At 44.6% G+C, this 22,408-nt stretch overlaps 1 protein-coding gene across 4 annotated transcripts in view; it reads left to right on the plus strand.

Moving 5' to 3' along the window:
* The window catches only part of LOC128666513 (RNA-binding protein 6), a 206,186-nt gene that overhangs the window by 144,646 nt on the left and 39,132 nt on the right, over positions 1–22,408 (plus strand). For all 4 annotated transcript variants that reach the window (XM_053721153.1, XM_053721156.1, XM_053721157.1 and 1 more), the window contains exon 17: positions 8,824–8,895. In XM_053721153.1, the coding sequence (XP_053577128.1) occupies positions 8,824–8,895 (72 nt within the window). The remainder of the gene's footprint in view (positions 1–8,823; positions 8,896–22,408) is intronic.

Consider the following 22,408-nt stretch of genomic DNA (forward strand, 5'->3'; position numbering starts at 1 on the left):
GATGATTGTGACCCTATTGTAGTTCCAGAGAAATTGTGTAACATGGACAAATATTTAGAGGTTCCTGTTTACACTGATGTGTTTCTGGTCCCTAAGAGGATTTCGGACATTGTTACTAAGGAGTGGGATAAACCAGGTATTCCGTTCTCTCCCCCTCCTGTTTTTAAGAAAATGTTTCCCATTTCTGACACCATAAAGGACTCATGGCAGACGGTCCCTAAGGTGGAGGGAGCTATTTCTACACTGGCTAAGCGTACAACTATACCTATTGAAGACAGTTGTGCTTTCATTGATCCTATGGATAAAAAATGAGAGGGTCTCCTAAAGAAAATTTTTGTTCATCAAGGTTATCTTCTTCAACCTATAGCATGCATTGTTCCTGTAACCACTGCAGCTGCCTTTTGGTTTGAGGCTCTCTTAAGCTAGCTAATTCTTTCATTACAGACGCCGCTTTTCATCTTGCTAAAATGAGCGGCTAAGAATTCAGGTTTTGCCATTTTAGCGCGTAGAGCGTTATGGCTTAAGTCCTGGTCAGCCGATGTGTCGTCTAAATCTAAGCTTTTGTCCATCCCTTTCAAAGGTAAGACCCTATTCGGGCCTGCATTGAAAGAGATCATTTCAGACATTACTGGAGGGAAGGGTCATACCCTCCCTCAGGATAAGTCAAATAAGACAAGGACCAAACAAAATAATTTTCGTTCCTTTCGAAACTTCAATAGTGGTCCCTCTACCTCTTCCCCTGCTGCAAAGCAAAAGGGGAACTTTGCTCAATCCAAGCCAATCTGGAGACCTAATCAGGCTTGTAACATGGGTAAACAGGCCAAAAAGCCTGCTGCTGCCACTAAGTCAGCATGAAGGGGTAGCCCACGATCCGGGAACGGATCTAGTAGTGGGCAGACTCTCTCTCTTTGCTCAGGCCTGGGCAAGAGACGTTCAGGATTCCTGGGCAGTAGAAGTTGTAACCCAGGGATACCTTCTAGATTTCATGGATTCCCCTCCAAGTGGGGGGTTTCATCTTTCTCAATTGTCTGTAAACCTGACAAAAAGAGAGGCGTTCTTACGCTGTGTAGAAGACCTTTTTACCATGGGAGTGATCTGCCCAGTTCCAAAAGCAGAACAGGGGCAGGGGTTCTACTCCAATCTGTTTATAGTTCCCAAAAAGGAGGGAACCTTCAGACCAATTCTGGATCTCAAGATCCTAAACCAATTCCTAAGAGTTCCACCTTTCAAGATGGAGACCATTCGGACTATCTTACCATTGATCCAGGAGGTTCAATATATGACCACCATGGACTTAAAGGATTGCGTATCTGCACATTCCTATCCACAAAGATCACCAGTTCCTCAGGTTCACCTTTCTGGACAAGCATTATCAGTTTGTGGCTCTTCCTTTCGGGTTGGCCACGGCGCCGCAAATCTTCACAAAGGTGCTAGGGTCCCTTCTGGTGGTTCTAAGGCCACGGGGCATAGCAGTGGCGCCTTATCTAGACGACATTTTAATTTTAAGCGTCGTCCTTCCAACTAGCCAAGTCTCACACGGACTTGGTGTTGGCCTTTCTAAGGTCTCACGGGTGGAAAGTGAACGTAAAAAAGAGTTCTCTTTCCCCCCTCACAAGAGTTTCATTTCTAGGGACTCTGATAGACTCAGTGGACATGAAAATACTTCTGACGGAGGTCAGGAAATCAAGGAGTTTGTCCACCTGCCGAGCTCTTCATTCCATTCCTCGGCCGTCAGTGGGTCAGTGTATGGAGGTAATCGGACTAATGGTAGCGGCAATGGACATAGTTCCGTTTGCTCGCTTGCATCTCAGACCACTGCAACTATGCATGCTCAATCAGTGGAATGGGGATTATGCGGATTTATCTCCTCAGATAAATCTGGATCAAGAGACCAGAGACTCTCTTCTTTGGTGGTTGTCACAGGATCATCTGTCCCAGGGAATGTGTTTCCGCAGGCCAGAATGGGTTATAGTGACGACAGACGCCAGTCTTCTGGGCTGGGGTGCAGTCTGGAATTCCCTGAAAGCTCAGGGTTTGTGGACTTGGGAGGAGGCTCTCCTACCGATAAATATTCTGGAATTAAGAGCGATATTCAATGCTCTCCAGGCATGGCCTCAGCTGGCTTCGGCCAGATTCATCAGGTTTCAGGCGGACAACATCACGACTGTGGCTTATATCAATCATCAGGGCGGAACAAAGAGTTCCTTAGCGATGATAGAGGTCTCAAGGATAATCCAATGGGCAGAGGCTCACTCTTGCCATCTGTCAGCGATCTGTATCCCAGGTGTAGAGAACTGGGAGGCAGATTTTCTAAGTCGTCAGACTTTTCATCCGGGGGAGTGGGAACTCCATCCGGAGGTGTTTGCTCAGCTGGTTCGGCTATGGGGCACACCAGAGTTTGATCTGATGGCGTCTCGTCAGAACGCCAAACTTCCTCGTTACGGCTCCAGGTCAAGGGATCCTCAGCCTGTACTGATTGATGCTCTAGCAGTACCCTGGTCGGTCAACCTGGCTTATGTGTTTCCACCTTTCCCTCTCCTTCCACGCCAGAATCAAACAGGAGAGAGCTTTGGTGATTTTGATAGCGCCTGCGTGGCCATCCAGGACTTGGTATGCAGACCTGGTGGACATGTCATCCCTTCCACCATGGTCTCTGCCATTGAGACAAGACCTTCTGATTCAAGGTCCATTCAAGCATCCAAATCTAATTTCTCTGCAACTGACTGCTTGGAGATTGAACGCTTGATTCTATCAAAGCGGGGTTTCTCTGAGTCAGTTATAAATACCTTGATTCAGGCTCGAAAGCCTGTTACCAGGAACATTTATCATAAGATATGGCGTAAATATCTTTTTTGGTGCGAATCCAAAGGCTTCTCCTGGAGTAAAATCAGGATTCCTAGGATTTTGTCTTTTCTCCAAGAGGGATTGGAGAAAGGATTATCAGCTAGTTCCCTAAAGGGACAGATATCTGCTCTGTCTATTTTGTTGCACAAGCGTCTGGCAGATGTTCCAGACGTTCGGGCTTTTTGTCAGGCTTTAGTTAGAATTAAGCCTGTGTTTAAACCTATTGCTCCGCCATGGAGTCTAAATTTAGTTCTTAGAGTTCTTCAGGGGGTTCCGTTTCAACCCATGCATTCCATAGATATTAAGCTTTTATTTTGTAAAGTTTTGTTCCTAGTTGCTATCTCTTCAGCTCGAAGAGTTTCTGAACTTTCTGCATTACAATGTGACTCTCCTTATCTTGTGTTCCATGCTGATAAGGTGGTTTTGCGTACCAAGCCTGGATTCCTACCTAAGGTTGTTACTAACAGGAATATCAATCAAGAAATTGTTGTTCCTTCTCTGTAATCCTTGTAAGAAGGAACGTTTGTTGCACAACTTGGACATGGTTCGTGCTTTGAAATTTTATTTGCAGGCAACCAAAGATTTTCGTCAAACATCTTCTTTGTTGTCTATTCTGGAAAGCGTAGGAGTCAAAAGGCTACGGCGACTTCTCTGAAGCTGAAAAGCATCATCCGTTTGGCTTATGAGACTGCTGGACAGCAGCCTCTTGAAAGGATTACAGCTCATTCTACTCCTCTTGAAAGGATTACAGCTCATTCTACTAGAGCGGTAGCTTCCACATGGGCTTTTAAGAATGATGCTTCTGTTGAACAGATTTGTAAGGCTGCGGCTTGGTCGTCGCTTCATACCTTTTCACAATTTTACAAATTTGATACTTTTGCTTCTTCGGAGGCTTTTTTTGGGAGAGAGGTTTTGCAAGCAGTGGTTCCTGTCTTGTCCCTCCCTTCATCCGTGTCCTAAAGCTTTGGTATTGGTATCCCACAAGTTAGGATGAATCCATGGACTCTGTACATCATGCAAAAGAAAACAATTTATGCTTACCTGATAAATTTCTTTCTTTTGCGATGTACCGAGTCCACGACTCGCCCCGTCTATTCAAGACAGATAGTAGTTTTTTATGTAAACTTCAGTCACCTCTGCACCTTATAGTTTCTCCTTTTCTTCCTTGGCCTTCGGTCGAATGACTGGGGGGTGGAGTTAAGGGGGGAGCTATATAGACAGCTCTGCTGTGGTGCTCTTTGCTACTTCCTGTCAGGAAGGACAATATCCCACAAGTTAGGATGAATCCGTGGACTCGGTACATCGCAAATGAAAGAAATTTATCAGGTAAGCATAAATTTTGTTTTTAAGCTTGAGATGAAGTATTTAAGCTTTTTACTAAAAGTGCTTGCTACGTTGGAGGTTCCGGAGCCGAAGAACCATCGATCCCTAAGCTAGATAGGGTTAAGGAGGACAGGTTGGTGCCTCAGACCTTCCCAGTTCCCGTGAAGATGGCTACTATTATTAAGAATGAGTGGGAGAAACTGGGCTTGTCCTGTTCTTTCTCTACCTCTTTTAAAAAGCTGTTCCCAGTTCTGGACTCTCAGCTTAAGCTATGGGGGGCCAGACGACTATTCCCCTCAAGGATAGCTCGTCGTTCAAAGAGCCCATGGATAAAAAAAAATTAGAATCCATGTTGAGGAATATGTTTCAACTCACAGAGTTTGTTTTTCAACCTGCAGTGGCCATCGCTGCAGTAGCAGCTACCTACTGGTGTGACGCACTGTCAGCTATGGTCGAGCTGGAGACTCCCCTCGAGGAGATGCAGGAAAAGATTAAGGCCTTAAGGGTAGCTAATTCTTTTATCCGTGATGCTAATATGCAGGTTATTCGCCTGAATGCCACAGCATCAGGTTTCTCGGTTATAGCCTGCAGGGCTCTGTGGTTAAAGTCGTGGTCTGCTGACAGGACTTCTAAGTCTAGATTACTATCCCTTCCTTTTCAGGGGAAAGTCCTTTTTGGCCCAGGGCTTTCCTTCCGCAGGATAAAAAAAATTATCCTAAGGGCTCTACTTTTCGTCCCTTTCGTTAGGACAAGTCTCAACCCCAGCAGCCTGCTGCGAAGACCAAGCAGTCCAAGGGATTTTGGAGGCCAGCTCACTCTTGGAACAAATCCAAGCAGAGCAAGAAGCCCCCCAAGACAGTTGGCATGACGCGGTGGCCCCTGATCGGTCTGGATCGCATAGGAGGCAGACTATCTCTGTTCGCAGAGGCTTGGATGCGAGAAGTACAGGATCCTTGGTTGTGAGGGATCTCTCCTCTCTGAGTAATTGTTCCAGTACCCCTAGCAGAAAGGGGCCTAGAGTACTATTCAAACCTTTTCGTGGTCCCAAAGAAGGAGGGCACTTTCCGCCCAGTTCTGGACCTAAAGTGCTTAAACAAATTTCTGTCAGTTCCATCGTTCAAAATGGAGACGATCGTATCGATTCTACCTCTAGTTCAATAGGAGCTATTTATGACGACATTAGAATTGAAGATCCTTCACGTGCCAATCCACAAGGACCACTTCAGGTTCCTAAGATTCGCTTTTTCTGGACCAACACTTCCGGTTTGTGGCTCTACTGTTCGGTCTGGCGACTTCCCCAAGAGTCTTTACGAAGGTTCTGGGAGCACTGCTTACGGTAACAAGAGCCAGAGGTATTGCAGTGGCTCTTTATCTGGACGATATCCTGGTTCAGGCTCCTTCCTGCAGTCTCGCGGAGGACCACTCGAGAGCTCTTCTTCTTCGATTCCACGGATGGAAGATAAACGAGGGAAAGAGTTCCGTTTCCCAGCAACAGGGTGTAGTTCCTGGGTACGATAATAGATTCCATATCTATGAAGATAGTCGTATCAGAGGCGTTCCAAGATTGCGTCCAGCTGTCTTGTCCTTCAGACCTCCTCAAGGCCATCTGTGGCCAGGTGTATGTAGTGATCGGGTTCATGGTTTCCAGCATAGATGTTATTCCTTTCGCCAGGTTCCATCTAAGACCTCTGCAGTTATGCATGTTGAGACAATGGAATGGCGATCACTCAGATCTATCCCAGCAGATCTCTCTGGACATTCAAGCGAGGGAATCCCTCTCTTGGTTGGTCCATCTGGGACAGCCTTCTTGAGACCATCCTGGGAGATTGTGACCACGGATGCAAGTCTATCAGGATGGGGAGCTGTTTGGGGTGCCAGAAAGGCACAGGTTAGGTGGACTCAAGAGGAGTCAACTCTGCCGATAAATATCTTGGAACTACGAGCAATATTCCTCGCTCTGAGGGCTTGGCCCCTTTTGGGGTCGTCCTGTTTCATCAGATTCCAGTCGGACAACATTAACTCGATGGCGTATATAAACCATCATGGGGGAACGAGAAGCTCCCTAGCCATGAGAGAGTTGTCTCGGATTCTGGAATGGGCAGAGACCCACAACTCCTCACTCTCAGCGATCCACATTCCGGGTGTGGACAACTGGGAAGCGAATTTCCTCCGCAGACTATAGTTTCATCCGGGGTAATGGACTCTCCATCCCGAGGTGTTTGCGGAGCTCTGCAACAGATGGGGGACGCCGCAGATAGATCTCATGGCGTCCGGACTAAATTTCAAGCTACCCATATATGGGTCGCAGTTCAGGGATCCCCAGGCAGAGCTGATAGATGCCTTAACGGTACCTTGGGAGTTCAACCTAATTTCCATTTTTCCCCCGTTGCCACTTCTTCTTAGATTGGTGGCCCGCATCAAACAGGAGCAAGCTTTGACCATTCTGATCCGTTGTGGCCACGGAGGACCCTTTTCTCCACCAAAATCTCGATTCTCTGAGACTGACTGCTTGGAGATTGAACGCCTAGTCTTGGCCAAGAGAGTGTTCTCGGAAAGAGTGATTGATACTCTCATTCAGGCCAGGAAACCGGTCACTTACATATGGTGTGGATGACCTATTTTATCCTGGTATGGGGAACGTGGATATCCCTGGCATAAGGTTAGGGTATCCAGGATTCTGGCCTTTCTCCAAGATGGTCTGGATAAGGCTCTTGCTGCCAGTTCCTTAAAGTGACAGATTTTGGCATTATCGGTTCTGTTACACACACACAAGAAGCTAGCGGAGCTTCCTGATATTCAGTTCTTTGTTCAGGCTCTGTCTAGAATCAGACCGGTATTTAGATCTTTTGCTCCTCCTTGGAGCTTAAATTTGGTTCTTAAGGTTTTGCAGAGGGCTCTGCTTGAGCCTATGCATACGCTTGACATTAAGATTCTTTCCTGGAAGGTTCTATTGCTTCGGCTCGCAGAGTCTCTTGAGTTAGCGGCCTTGCAATGTGAGCCCCCTTACCTGGTTTTCCACGCTGATAAGGCTGTGCTTGACATTTTATCTTTAGGCCACGAAGGACAGACTTTATTTGTTGTGTATTTAGGGAAGCGTAGGGGGCAGAGGGCCTCTTCCACTTCACTGTCTTTTTGGTTGAGGAGCGTTATCAGTTTGGCCTACGAGACAGTGGGACATAAGCCTCCTCAGAGGGCTTTTAAGAACGAGGCCTCTCTGGAGCAAATTTGTAAGTCAGCTAATTGGTCCTCACATACTTTTGCAAAATTTTACAAATTTGATGGTTTTGCTTCGACGGAAGCAGTTTTTGGGAGAGAGGTTCTGCAGGCTGTGGTGCCCTCAGTATAGGGTCCGCCTCCTTTTACCCTCCCTTTTTGTTCATTCAGTATCCTCTAGAGCTTGGGTATTTTGTTCCCACAAGTAATGAATGAAGCAGTGGACTCTCCTCCAATTAAGATGAAAAACATAAATTATGCTTATCTGATAATTTGAATTCCATCTGTGGGAGGAGAATTCACTGCTCCCGCCCGTTTCTCCGCTGGGCGGACCTAAATTTAATTTTATCTTCTGGCACCATTTATACCCTGATATTTCTCCTACTGTTCCTTGTTTCCTTGGCAGAATGACTCGGAGTGGGGGAGGTATTTAAGCCTTTGGCTGGGGTGTCTTTGCCTCCTCCTGGTTGCCAGGTTCTTAATTCCCACAAGTAATGAATGAAGCAGTGGACTCTCCTCCCACAGGTGGAAATGAAATTATCAGGTAAGCATAATTTATGTTTTTATTATTAAAACTATGTCACTGGTTTTTAAACCTGTCCTCAAGCCTCCCCAACAGACCAGGTTTTCAGGATTACCTTGAATGAAAGCAGGTAAAATAGGTTTACTAATCAGTTGATTATTTCATTTGTGCTCTAGTTCAGATATCCTTAAAATGTGGCCTGTTAGGGATGCCCGAGGACAGATTTGAAAACCAGTGTTCTATGTTATAGGAGAGACAATAGAGCTACGGCGCTCACCTGCACCACGTGTGTATCCGGCAGCGTTTCTTCAGCGTGCACACGTCAAAGGGAGCCTGTTCCTGGTAGAGGGTGCAGCTGGAAACCGTCCCCGTTAGAACGCAAACAAAGTTCCAGAATAAGCAAAATATTCCACAGCAACTCCTACTCACAGGAAGATAGTCTTTTGTTTAAGATTTAAAAAGAAAATCTTTATTGGTGGTGAATACAGGTTAAAACCATGGGGGAGCAAGCAGCTCACATCAGCAGGAAAGCACTGATAGCAGTGAACAAGTGTGGAGATCCCACACGAAACATGTCTGCTGTTTCCTGCACTGCCGGATATTCTTTTCTGCTGATGTGAGCTGCTTGCTCCCCCATGGTTTTAACCTGTATTCACCACCAATAAAGATTTTCTTTTTATCTTAAACAAAAGACTTTATCTTCCTGTGAGTAGGAGTTGCTGTGGAATATTTTGCTTATTCTTTGTAATAGGACTGTGGAAGGACATTAAAACTGTTTGAGATTGTAATATAATATTATATGTTTATAAAATATATATATTTTAAATAAATATATATATATATATATATATATATATATATCATAACATTTTGAATAAGATTTGGATCTGATTTTCCTTTTTTCCCTTTGGTTTGGACAGGTAACACAAAATGATGATCCATTTAAAAAGCCATTACCACCCCCTATAAAGGCGAACACACCACCTCCAGAGGTGAGCTGCTTTTAACTTTTTTTTTTATTATTTGTAAATGCTATTTATTTCTGAAGCTTCACCACCAAGTGTGTGTTACTCCTTAGAGGCCCATTTATCAAACTGTGGGTAGATAATGTTGCCATCCAGTAAACCTGTCCAGCCACATTCAGAGCTAGTGATATGGCATGTGCTGCTTATTTCTAATAGCAGTATGAGTCCACAAATTCATCATAACCTATAGGAAATAGTTCACCTGCCTACCAGAAGGAGACACCGCACACAAAGCATTAAATACTCCCACTAACCCTACCTTCCCAGTATTAGTTTGCCTCGTTTCATGGACATTGGCAGAGAGAGGTGCTCTTCTGAAAATTCAGTTTCTGATTGCTCTAGAGTGGGTAAAAGCCATGTAATTCTCTTAGTAGAGTTTTGGTGGCACTTAGCCTCTGGTGGTCGTAGGGAAGTTCCCATACCACCTCCAGATACATGGGCTATCTCCCTCTTTTCCCCCTAATGGCTTGTTGCCTAAATTTCAGGAGCACTGGATTCAGGGAAAGGGGCTAAATTTAATTGCCCTTTTTCTGTAGAAGGGGCTTCTGGTTGGGGGTCAACAGTTTGTTTTTTCATAAGATGCATGAAGCTCACTACAAGAATCACATGGTCCTCTGACTCGACTTGCCATACGGACTCAGTACACGCTCGTTTTGATTCCTAAGGCTCCGGTGGAGCTCTCGTACTAGAAGTTGTGAGGATGTCTGTATTGTGAGCCACTGCTGTTATATACTTGGGCAGTATGCCTCTTTGGCACCATTACCGCCCCGGCGAAGCATTTTTTAGAGGGGTTGCATTAGGGATTATTATTATCTGTTTAAATTGTCAAACTTTTTTCCCTTATTTGGCATACAGTATATGATATATGGAAGACTTCATTTCAGTCATGGGTCAGGAGGATTTTTGCCCTGCTAATTTAATTGAGGCAAATAAATGCATGCTTTGCAAGTTAAACACAGTGTGTCGTCCTGCTCAGTTGTTTAACTGCTGCCTTCTGTCCTGCAGTCTCATTCTGGATGTCCTAGTGCCCAGACACCTGCAATATCTACTCCAGCTCAGGCTAATCTTGGTAGCTCTGCGGCCTCACAGATATCAGTTTGCTCTGACATGCCAATATTACAAACCCAGGCTATCGCTCCACTCGACCACATATACGGTACCCTGCGATCCCGTCCCTCAGACTTAATCAGCGATTGGTGTTTTTCCTCAAGACTTTGCAGCCCAATTACAATCTGCAGTTTCTGCGGCCTAACTGCGATGCCATTTGCAGGAAAGAGGAAAGTTTAAACATGTTTCCTCTTATTCTAGGATCAACAGTTATAGAACTGGAGCTGCAGCGGTCAGTCATATGCAACTTTTCTGAAGATGATTCCTCGGCTAGTTCTGATGGGGGAAATTTCATGCTCTAACTTTTCCAGTGAGTCAATACAGGACTCTGAGGACATTAATTTTAGGTTCATCATTGAACATCGGAGATGTTTGCTTAACAAGGTATTATCCACCCTGGGTGTACCTGAATCTTTAAATAGATGAGAAACGGGTACATAAATGTTTTTTAAACCTAAGTTAAAGACCCCTGAAGTGTTTCCAGTGCCTACTTTAGTGGTGGACATTATATCCAAGGAATAGGAAAAAGTATTAAGATAATGTTTCCGGTGCCGGAAAGACATTTGGAAGTGTGGAATACTGTTCTTAAAGTGGACAGTGCCATTTCCACTTTGGTTAAACACACTACTATTCCTCTTGTGGATAGTACATCCTTTAAGGAGGGATACCTGAGAGGATTTTCTTCAAGGAAGGTTACTTTCAAGGCTAAGACCTCTAGTTTTGCTGTATTAGCTAGAAGGGCTCTCTGGTTTTAAAAGATTGATAATCCCTTTATTACCCACCCCTAGCTTTGCTTAACCAACAGTTATTTTAATACACTTTCTCTTGTTAAGTGTGTTCAGTCCACGGGTCATCCATTACTTATGGGATATATTCTCCTTCCCAACAGGAAGTTGCAAGAGGATCACCCAAGCTGCTATATAGCTCCTCCCCTCACATGTCATATCCAGTCATTCTCTTGCAACCCTCAACAAAGGAGGTGGTCACGAGAGGAGTTGGAGTTTTTTTACTTAATTATTCTTCAATCAAAAGTTTATTTTAAATGGCACCGGAATGTGCTGTTTTTTATCTCAGGCAGTATTTGGAAGAAGAATCTGCATGCGTTTTCTATGATCTTAGCAGACGTAACTAAGATCCACTGGCTGTTCTCGACATTCTGAGGAGTGGGGTAACTTCAGAAAATGGGAATAGCATGCGGGGTCCCCCGCAAATGAGGTATGTGCAGTACAATATTTTCTGGGAATGGAATTGACTAAGAAAACACTGCTGTTACCCAAATGATGTAAGTACAGCCTTAAATGCAGTAGTAGCGACTGGTATCAGGCTGATAAATGTATGCGCAGTTGAGTTATTTTCTAGGGACTAGAATTTGACTGAGAAAATACTGTTAATACTGAAATAATGCTTAAGCCTTAACTGCAGTAGAAGCGACTGGTAGCAGGCTTAGTGATAACTTTGCATGACATTGAAAAAGTTTGTTTTTAAAACGTTTACTGGCATGTTATTCGTTTTGTGAGGTACTTTGGTGATAAATCTTTTTGGGCATGATTTTTTTCCATATGGCTAACGTATATTTCTGCATAGAAACCGTTATATCAGGTCTCCCACTGTTGTAATATGAGTGGGAGGGGCCTTTTTTTTAGCGCCTTGTTGCGCAGTTAAAATTCTAGCAGTCTTCCTGCTTCTTCCTCCTTGATCCAGGACATCTCTAGAGAGCTCAGGGGTCTTCAAAATTCGTTTTTGAGGGAGGTAATCAGTCACAGCAGACCTGTGACAGTGTGTTTGACTGTGATAAAAGCGTTAAATCTTAATTTGATTATCCGTTTTTGGGTATTGAGGGGTTAATCATCCTTTTGCTAATGGGTGCAATCCTCTGCTAATTTAATACATTTACTGTTAAAAATTGTTGGCTATAACTGAATTAGTTCATTGTTATTCAACTGTGTTTTTTTTTTTAAAAGCGCTGCAGCGTTTTTTATATTGCTTGTAAACTTATTGAAAGTAATTTCCAAGCTTGCTAGCTTCATTGCTAGTCTGTTTAAACATGTCTGATACAGAGGAATCTGCTTGTTCATTATGTTTAAAAGCCGATCTGGAGCCCAATAGAAATATGTGTACCAATTGTATTGATATTACTTTAAATAAAAGTCAGTCTTTACCGATAAAGAAATTATCACCAGACAACGAGGGGAAAGTTATGCCGTCTAACTCTCCTCACGTGTCAGTACCTTCGCCTCCCGCTCAGGAGGTGCGTGAGATTGTGGCGCCAAGTACATCAAGGCCCTTACAAATCACTTTACATTATATGGCTAATGTTATGAAAGAAGTATTATCCAATCTGCCCGAGTTAAGAGGCAAGCGCGATAGCTCTGGGTTAAGGACAGAGCGCGCAGATGACACAAGAGCCATGTCTGATACTGCGTCACAATTTGCAGAACATGAGGATGGAGAGCTTCATTCTGTGGGTGACGGTTCTGATTCGGGGAGACCGGATTCAGAAATTTCAAATTTTAAATTTAAGCTTGAGAACCTCCGCGTGTTGCTAGGGGAGGTGTTAGCGGCTCTGAATGATTGTGACACGGTGGCAATCCCAGAGAAATTATGTAGGCTGGATAAATACTATGCGGTACCGGTGTGTACTGACGTTTTTCCTATACCGAAAAGGCTTACAGAAATTATTAGCAAGGAGTGGGATAGACCTGGTGTGCCCTTTTCCCCTCCTCCGATATTTAGAAAAATGTTCCCTATAAACGCCGCCACACAAGACTTATGGCAGACGGTCCCTAAGGTGGAGGGAGCAGTTTCTACTTTAGCCAAGCGTACCACTATCCCGGTGGAGGATAGTTGTGCTTTCTCAGATCCAATGGATAAAAAATTAGAGGGTTACCTTAAGAAAATGTTTGTTCAACAAGGTTTTATATTACAGCCCCTTGCATGCATTGTGCCTGTCACTGCTGCAGCAGCATTCTGGTTTGAGTCTCTGGAAGAGGCGATTCGCACAGCACCATTGGATGAGACTTTGAGCAAGCTTAGAACGCTTAAGCTAGCTAATGCGTTTTTTTCGGATGCCGTAGTGCATTTAACCAAACTTACGGCTAAGAATTCCGGATTCGCCATACAGGCGCGCAGAGCGCTATGGCTTAAATCCTGGTCAGCAGATGTAACTTCTAAATCTAAACTACTGAATATTCCTTTCAAAGGGCAGACCTTATTCGGGCCTGGCTTGAAGGAAATTATTGCTGACATTACTGGAGGTAAGGGCCACACCCTTCCTCAGGACAGGGCCAAATCAAAGGCCAAACAGTCTAATTTTCGTGCCTTTCGTAATTTCAAGGCAGGAGCAGCATCAACTTCCTCCGCTCCAAAACAGGAAGGAACTGCTGCTCGTTACAGACAAGGTTGGAAAGGCAACCAGTCATGGAACAAGGGCAAGCAGGCCAGAAAGCCTACTTCCGCCCCTAAGACAGCATGAAGACATTGCCCCCTTTCCGGAGACGGATCTAGTGGGGGGCAGACTTTCTCTCTTCGCCCAGGCTTGGGCAAGAGATGTCCAGGATCCCTGGACGTTGGAGATTATATCTCAGGGATACCTTCTGGATTTCAAAACTTCCCCTCCACAAGGGAGGTTTCATCTGTCAAGGTTATCAACAAACCTAGTAAAGAAAGAGGCATTTCTACAATGTGTACAAGACCTCTTAGTGATGGGAGTGATCCACCCAGTTCCGCGAACGGAACAAGGGCAAGGGTTTTACTCAAATCTGTTTGTGGTTCCCAAAAAAGAGGGAACCTTCAGGCCAATCTTAGACTTAAAAATCTTAAACAAATTCCTAATGGTTCCATCGTTCAAGATGGAAACCATTCGGACCATCCTACCCATGATCCAAGAGGGTCAATATATGACCACAGTGGACTTAAAGGATGCCTACCTTCACATACCGATTCACAAAGAGCATTATCGGTACCTAAGGTTTGCCTTTCTAGACAGGCATTACCAGTTTGTAGCTCTTCCCTTCGGGTTAGCTACGGCTCCGAGAATTTTTACAAAGATTCTGGGTTCGCTTCTGGCGGTACTAAGACCGCGAGGCATAGCGGTGGCTCCGTACCTAGACGACATTCTGATACAAGCGTCAAGTTTTCAAAATGCAAAGTCTCATAAAGAGATAGTTCTAGCATTTCTGAGGTCGCATGGGTGGAAAGTGAACATGGAAAAGAGTTCTGTTTCCACTCACAAGGGTCCCTTTCCTAGGGACTCTTATAGATTCTGTAGAGATGAAGATTTACCTGACGGGGGCCAGGTTATCAAAAATTCTAAATGCTTGCCGTGTCTTCCATTCCAAGCCCATCAGTAGCTCAGTGCATGGAAGTAATCGGCTTAATGGTCGCGGCAATGGACATAGTGCCATTTGCGCGCCTGCATCTCAGACCGCTGCAATTATGCATGCTAAGTCAGTGGAATGGGGATTACTCAGATCTGTCCCCTTTACTGTATCTGGACCAGGAGACCAGGGATTCTCTTCTCTGGTGGTTGTCTCGGGTTCATCTGTCCAAAGGAATGACCTTTCGCAGACCAGATTGGACGATTGTAACAACAGATGCCAGCTTACTAGGCTGGGGCGCAGTCTGGAACTCCCTAAAGGCTCAGGGATCGTGGACTCAGGAGGAGAAACTCCTTCCAATAAACATTCTGGAATTAAGAGCAATATTCAATGCTCTCCTAGCTTGGCCTCAGTTAGCAACACTGAGGTTCATCAGGTTTCAGTCGGACAACATCACGACTGTAGCTTACATCAATCATCAAGGAGGAACCAGGAGTTCCCTAGCGATGTTAGAAGTCTCAAAGATAATTCGCTGGGCAGAGTCTCACTCTTGCCACCTGTCAGCGATCTACATCCCAGGCGTGGAGAACTGGGAGGCGGACTTTCTAAGTCGCCAGACTTTTCATCCGGGGGAGTGGGAACTTCATCCGGAGATATTTGCTCAACTAATTCTTCATTGGGGCAAACCGGAACTGGATCTCATGGCATCTCGCCAGAACGCCAAGCTTCTGTGCTACGGATCCAGGTCCAGGGACCCGGGAGCGGTGCTGATAGATGCACTAGCAGCCCCTTGGGTTTTCAACATGGCTTATGTGTTTCCACCTTTTCCGTTACTGCCTCGACTGATTGCCAAGATCAAACAGGAGAGAGCATCGGTGATTCTGATAGCGCCTGCGTGGCCACGCAGGACCTAGTATGCAGACCTAGTGGACATGTCGTCCTGTCCACCATGGTCTCTGCCTCTGAGGCAGGACCTTCTAATTCAGGGTCCTTTCAACCATCCAAACCTAATTTCTCTGAGGCTGACTGCGTGGAGATTGAACGCTTGATTCTATCGAAGCGTGGTTTCTCGGAGTCGGTTATTGATACATAGATACAGGCTCGGAAACCTGTGACCAGAAAAATTTACCATAAGATATGGCGTAAATATTTATATTGGTGTGAATCCAAGAGTTACTCATGGAGTAAGGTTAAGATTCCTAGGATATTGTCTTTTCTACAAGAGGGTTTAGAAAAGGGTTTATCCGCTAGTTCGCTAAAGGGACAGATTTCTGCTCTGTCTATTCTTTTACACAAGCGTCTGGCAGAGAATCCAGACGTCCAGGATTAAGCCTGTGTTTAAGACTGTTGCTCCTCCGTGGAGCTTAAACTTGGTTCTTAAAGTTCTTCAGGGTGTTCCGTTTGAACCCCTTCATTCCATTGATATTAAGCTTTTATCTTGGAAAGTTCTGTTTTTGATGGCTATTTCCTCGGCTCGAAGAGTCTCTGAGTTATCTGCCTTACATTGTGATTCTCCTTATCTGATCTTTCATTCAGACAAGGTAGTCCTGCGTACTAAACCTGGGTTTTTACCTAAGGTTGTTTCTAACAGGAATATCAATCAAGAGATTGTTGTTCCATCATTATGTCCTAATCCTTCTTCAAAGAAGGAACGTCTTTTGCATAATCTAGACGTGGTCCGTGCCCTGAAGTTCTACTTACAGGCAACTAAAGATTTTCGGCAAACTTCTTCTGTTTGTCGTTTACTCTGGACAGAGGAGAGGTCAAAAGGCTTCGGCTACCTCTCTCTCTTTTTGGCTTCGTAGCATAATACGTTTAGCCTATGAGACTGCTGGACAGCAGCCTCCTGAAAGAATTACAGCTCATTCCACTAGAGCTGTGGCTTCCACCTGGGCCTTTAAGAATGAGGCCTCTGTTGAATAGATTTGCAAGGCTGCAACTTGGTCTTCACTTCATACTTTTTACAAATTTTGCAAATTTGACACTTTTGCTTCTTCGGAGGCTGTTTTTGGGAGAAAGGTTCTACAGGCAGTGGTTCCTTCTGTTTAATGTTCCTGCCTTGTCCCTCCCATCATCCGTGTACTTTAGCTTTGGTATTGGTATTCCATAAGTAATGGATGACCCGTGGACTGAACACACTTAACAAGAGAAAACATAATTTATGCTTACCTGATAAATTTATTTCTCTTGTAGTGTGTTCAGTCCACGGCCCGCCCTGTCTTTTTTTGAGGCAGGTTCTAAATTTTAAATTATAACTCCAGTCACCACTGCACCCTATAGTTTCTCCTTTCTCGTCTTGTTTCGGTCGAATGACTGGATATGACATGTGAGGGGAGGAGCTATATAGCAGCTCTGCTTGGGTGATCCTCTTGCAACTTCCTGTTGGGGGGGAGAATATATCCCATAAGTAATGGATGACCCGTGGACTGAACACACTACAAGAGAAATAAATTTATCAGGTAAGCATAAATTATGTTTTCCCTAGGTAATTGAGAGGGTACTTGCGGTTATACTGTTAGTTGTTGGGCATTTTGTTACATCTCCCGGCGGTTAAGATGGCGACCGGGAAATGTCTGTGTAATGTTACTGTAAACGCCCACGAAGGGCGGTCCTTGGGGACGTTTTGTCTTCGCGCGCCCTTTTTTCTCTCCCGGCAGGTCATTACATCTTAGCATGACGCCGGGAGGTGCCTATTGTGGCTATGTCCGTGGTGTGGGCTACTTTATTACTATGGTGGAGGGTCAATATAATTACAATGCTCTCCCGGCGGTTCACTAATGTGCTTTGCCGCCCGGGAGTTATCCGTTGTGTCAGCGCCCAGGAGGGACGGTCCTTAGGAGGCCATTTGCTTGGCGCGCTCAGTATTTCTCCCGGCGGTTCCATTGCAGCATTCCTACCTGGAGATAGGTTGTACTTTCTTAGAGTGCAAAACACATGGGTTCCCTGTTGTAGGCTTATTTGACGAACAGCAAAATAAGTCGGATCGTAGCCTTATTTCCCCTGTTGCAGTGAGGAGTCTGGTATGACTTTGGATCATTCCACTCTAAAAGGGGATAATGCTGAGGGGTGTTGAGATCTAGCAGTTTACGCTAGTTTTGCCCTATTTTTTTTTTTTCTGCAGGATATGGGGGGGGGGGGATAAAATGTGTGTTTTTCTGTTTAAAATTTAAAGTGACAGTCACATGTTTTCATATGTTCCATTCTAACCTAATTACTCCTCCTTCAGCTGTGGCTGTTAGGAGTCTGGTAATCCTGCGCAATCCATTCCAAAAAATTTTTTATAAGAAGGTGTCCAAATTAATTTTTGACACACAGGCAGTGCTCTGCGGTTGCTTGCAAAGACGTTGCCTTTGATGTACATAGTGATGTTTTGTTAGCTACTTTATTACTATGGTCATAAGATGGATTAGAAACAATATCGCTTCCTATGTGAAGATTTAGTTTCCTTTTAAACCATTTATTGAAATAAACTTTTTACTGGTGCCTTGCCTACATCCTAAGATTGACAGGTATCCAACCTTGCGGTACATTTCTGACGCTTGTGATGCACTATTGCACGCGACTATTATTTGCTTTTGTACAATAAAGGTAAATAGTCTCAGTTCTAACAGTTCAGGGGACAGTAAGGGTCACTTTTATTAGGACCTTACTGCTGTTCTTTGGTGTGCATTCATCCTTTCTGACTTAGGATGGAACAGCAGCACACAACTATTACAACTCTTAACTTAGCTGTTTCAGTTATAAAATTTCTGATATTTCCTTGCAGACTACCAGGTTGGCGGCTAAGAGTTCGGGATTTTCGCCTTATGCTTGAATTTTTGATCTGCAGATGTGTCAGCTAAATCTCAGCTTTTGACTGTTCCTTACAAGGGGATGACCCTGTTCGGGCCTGACTTGAAGGAGATTATTTCTGACCTCACGGGAGGATAAGGTCATTCCCTCCCTCAGAATACGGAATCCGAAAGTAATTTTCATTCCTTTCAAAAAAGTCCACTTGGAGACCCAACCAGTCTTGGAACAAGGGTTGACAATCCTAGCAACTTGCTACTGCTACAAAGTCAGCATGAAGGGTCGGCCCCCGATCCGGGACAGGATTTAGACTTTCTCTCTTTGTCCAGGCTTGGATAAGAGACGTTCAGGATCCCTGGACACTAAAAATCGAGTCTCAAGGGTATCAGTTGGAGTTCAAAAATTCCTTCCCCAGAGGAAGGTTTCTTCTTTCACGATTGTCTGTAGCCCAGATCAAAGGAGAGGCGTTCTTACGTTGTGTAAAAGACCTCTCCTCCATGGGAGTAATTTGTCCCGTTCCAATACAGGGGCAGGGGTTTTACTCAAATCTTTTTGTTGTTTCCAAAAAAGGAGGGAACGTTCCGACCCATTTTAGATCTCAAGAGTCTGAACAAATTTCTCAGAGTTCCATCCTTCAAGATGGAGACTATTCGGACAATTCTTCCATTGATTCAGGAGGGTCAATATATGACTACCGTGGATTTAAAGGATGCATATCTTCATATTCCTATCCACAGAGATCTTCACAAGTTCCTGAGGTTTGCCTTTCTGGACACACATTTTCAGTTCGTGGTCCTTCCTTTCGGTCTGGCCACGGCACCCAGAATCTTCACAAAGGTTCTAAGAGCTCTGCTGGCGGTTCTCAGGCCGCGGGGCATTGCAGTGGCGCCTTATCTGGATGATATTCTGATCCAGGCGTCTTATCAGCTGACAAAGTCTCATACCGCCATTGTCCTATCCTTTCTAAGGACTCACGGGTGGAAGGTGAATCTAGGAAAGAGTTCACTAATTCCACAGATGAAGGTTCCTTTCCTGAGAACTCTAATAGACTCTCTATCCATGAAAATCTTTTTGACGGAAGTCAGAAGGTTAAAGATTCTGGATACATGCAGATCCCTTCAGTCCAATCTTCGGCCATCAGTGGCTCAGTGCATGGAGGTAATTGGATTGATGGTGGCTGCGATGGACATCATTCCGTTTGCTTGTTTTCATCTCAGACCTCTACAACTGAGCATGCTCAGACAATGGAATGGTGATTATGCAAATTTATCTCCTCAAATAGATCTGGATCAGGAGACGAGGGTGTCTCTTCTTTGGTGGTTGTCGCCGGATCATCTGTCCCAAAGGACGTGCTTCTGCAGACCCTCATGGGTGATGGTGACAACGGACGCCAGCTTTCTAGGATGGGGTGCAGTTTGAAATTCCTTGAAAGCTCAGGGTGTGTGGACTCAGTCGGAGTGTCTACTTCCCATCAATATTCTGAAGTTTAGAGCAATATTCAATGCGCTTCAGGCTTGGCCTCAGTTGGCTTCGGCCAAATTCATCCGATTTCAGTCGGACAACATCACGACTGTGGCTTACATCAATTATCAGGGAGTAACAAGACGTTCCTTAGCGATGACAGAAGTATCCAAGATAATTTGATGGGCGGAAGCTCACTCTTATCTGTCAGCACTCTACATCCCAGGAGTAGACAACTGGGAAGCGGATTTTTTGAGCAGACAGACGTTTCATCCGGAGGATTGGGATCTCCATCCGGAGGTCTTTGCCAACCTGATTCTCAGATGGAGCAGGCCGGAGCTGGATCTTATGGCATCTCGTCAGAATGCCAAGCTCCCGAGATACAGATCCAGGTCCAGGGATCCTCAGGCCGAACTGATAGATGCCTTGGCAGTGCCTTGGTCGTTCAACCTAGCTTATGTGTTGCCACCGTTTGCTCTCCTTCCTCGGGTGATTGCTCGAGTCAAACAGGAGAGGGCTTCGGGACTCTCATCGCTCCTGCGTGGCCTCGCAGGACTTGGTATGCCGATCTGGTGGACATGTCCTCTCTGCCGCCGTGGAAGCTTCCATTGAGGCAGGACCTTCTCATTCGGGGACCCTTCCATCATCCGAATCTAATTTCTCTGCAGCTGACTGCTTGGAGATTGAACGCTTGATTTTATCTAAGCGAGGATTCTCGGATTCGGTCATTGATACCTTGATCCAGGCACGTAAGCCTGTTACTAGACAGATTTAACATAAGATATGGCGTAAATATCTTTCTTAGTGCGAATCCAAGGGCTACTCATGGAGTAAGGTTAGGATTCATAGGATTTTATCTTTTCTCCAAGAAGGATTGGAGAAAGGGTTGTCAGCAAGTTCCTTAAAGGGACAGATTTCTGCTTTATCTATTTTGCTACACAAACGTCTGACAGATGTTCAATATTTTTGTCAGGCCTGTGTGAGTTTGAATTTACTTCTTAAGGTTCTTCAAGGGGTTCCGTTTGAACCTATGCATTCCATAGATATTAAATTGCTATCTTGGAAAGTTTTATTTTTGGTTGCTATTTCTTCTGCTCGCAGAGTTTTCTGAGCTTTCGGCATTACAATGTGATTCTCCTTATCTTATTTTTCATTCCGATAAGGTAGTGTTACGTACCAAACCTGTTTTTCTTCCTAAGGTTGTTTCCAGCAAAAATATTAATCAGGAAATTATTGTTCCTTCATTGTGTCCTAATCCTTCTAAGAAGGAGTGTCTGTTACATAACTTGGACGTGGTCCGTGCCCTGAAGTTTTACTTACAGGCGACTAAAGAATTTCGTCAATCATCTTCATTATTTGTTGTCCTTTCCAGGAAACGTAGGGACCAGTAAGCTATGACTACCTCTTTCTTTTTGGCTGAAGGGTATCATCCGTTTTGCATATGAGACTGCTGGGCAGCAGTCTCCTGAAAGAATTACGGCTCATTCTACTAGGGCTGTGGCTTCCTCATGGGCATTTAAAAATGATGCTTCTGTTGAACAGATTTGCAAGGCTGCAACTTGGTCGTCTCTTCACACTTTTTCCAAATTTTCAAAATTTGATACTTTTGCCTCATCCGAGGCTGTTTTTGGGAGAAAGGTTCTTCAAGCAGTGGTGCCTTCCGTTTAGGTTCCTGTCTTGTCCTTCCCTTTCAGGTTCCTGTCTTGTCCCTCCCTTTCATCCGTGTCCTATAGCTTTGGTATTGTATTCCATAAGTAAGGATGAAATCCGTGGACTCGTCATATCTTGTAAAAGAAAAGGAAATTTATTCTTACCTGATAAATTTATTTATTTTTCGATATAAGTCCACGGCCCACCCTGTCATTTTCTAAGACATGTCTTTATTTTTGTTAAACTTCAGTCACCTCTGCACCTTGGCTTTTCATTTCTCTTCCTAACTTCGGTCGAATGACTGGAGTGGGAGGGAAGGGAGGAGCTATATATATACAGCTCTGCTGTGGTGCTTTTTGCCTCCTGCTGACCAGGAGGCGATATCCCATAAGTAAGGATGAAATCCTTGGACTCGTCATATCGTAAAAAGAAATAAATTTATCAGGTAAGCATAAATTTCCTTTTTTGCTCCTTTCATCAGAACAAGACACAGAGGAGGAGCTCCTCATCTAAGTCTGAAATTTCAAGGAGCACCTGGAAGCCTTAACCAAGTGTGAAATAAGAGCAAACAACCCATGAAGTTGACCCAAGTAAACAAAACGGGATGAAGGGTCGGGCCCCGACCTGGAATCTGGTCAAGTAGGGAGTGGGCAGATTATCTCTGTTTCAGGGAGCTTGGGCTCAGTCCGTCCAGGACCCTTGGGTATAAAAAGATCAGCCTTCCTACTCTGTGTAGAAGATTTATGGGATTGTAGTCCCAGTGCTTCAGGCAGAGATATGGTTCTAATAAAAACCTTTTTATTCTCTCCCATTTTAGATCTGAAGTGTCAACTTATTAAGGGATCTTTCTTTCAAGATGCAGACTATCAGGTCAAGTTTTCCTCTCATACAAGAGGGACAGTTCTTGACCACCATAGATTTTTAAGGATGCCTATCTTGATATCCCCAATTCACCAAGATCACTACCAGTACCTTAATTTTGCCTTTCTGGATGAACATTACCAGATTGTAGCATTTGGTCTAGCTACAGCTCCCAGAATCTTTGCAAAAATTCCCGGGGCCCTTCTGGCTGTACTCCAACCACAGGGGATTGCTGTGGCGCCATACTTGGATGACATCTTGGTTCATGCGCCATATTTACATTTACCAACATCTCA

This window comes from Bombina bombina, chromosome 7, assembly GCF_027579735.1.
Source record: "Bombina bombina isolate aBomBom1 chromosome 7, aBomBom1.pri, whole genome shotgun sequence".
NCBI classification, from domain to species: domain Eukaryota; kingdom Metazoa; phylum Chordata; class Amphibia; order Anura; family Bombinatoridae; genus Bombina; species Bombina bombina.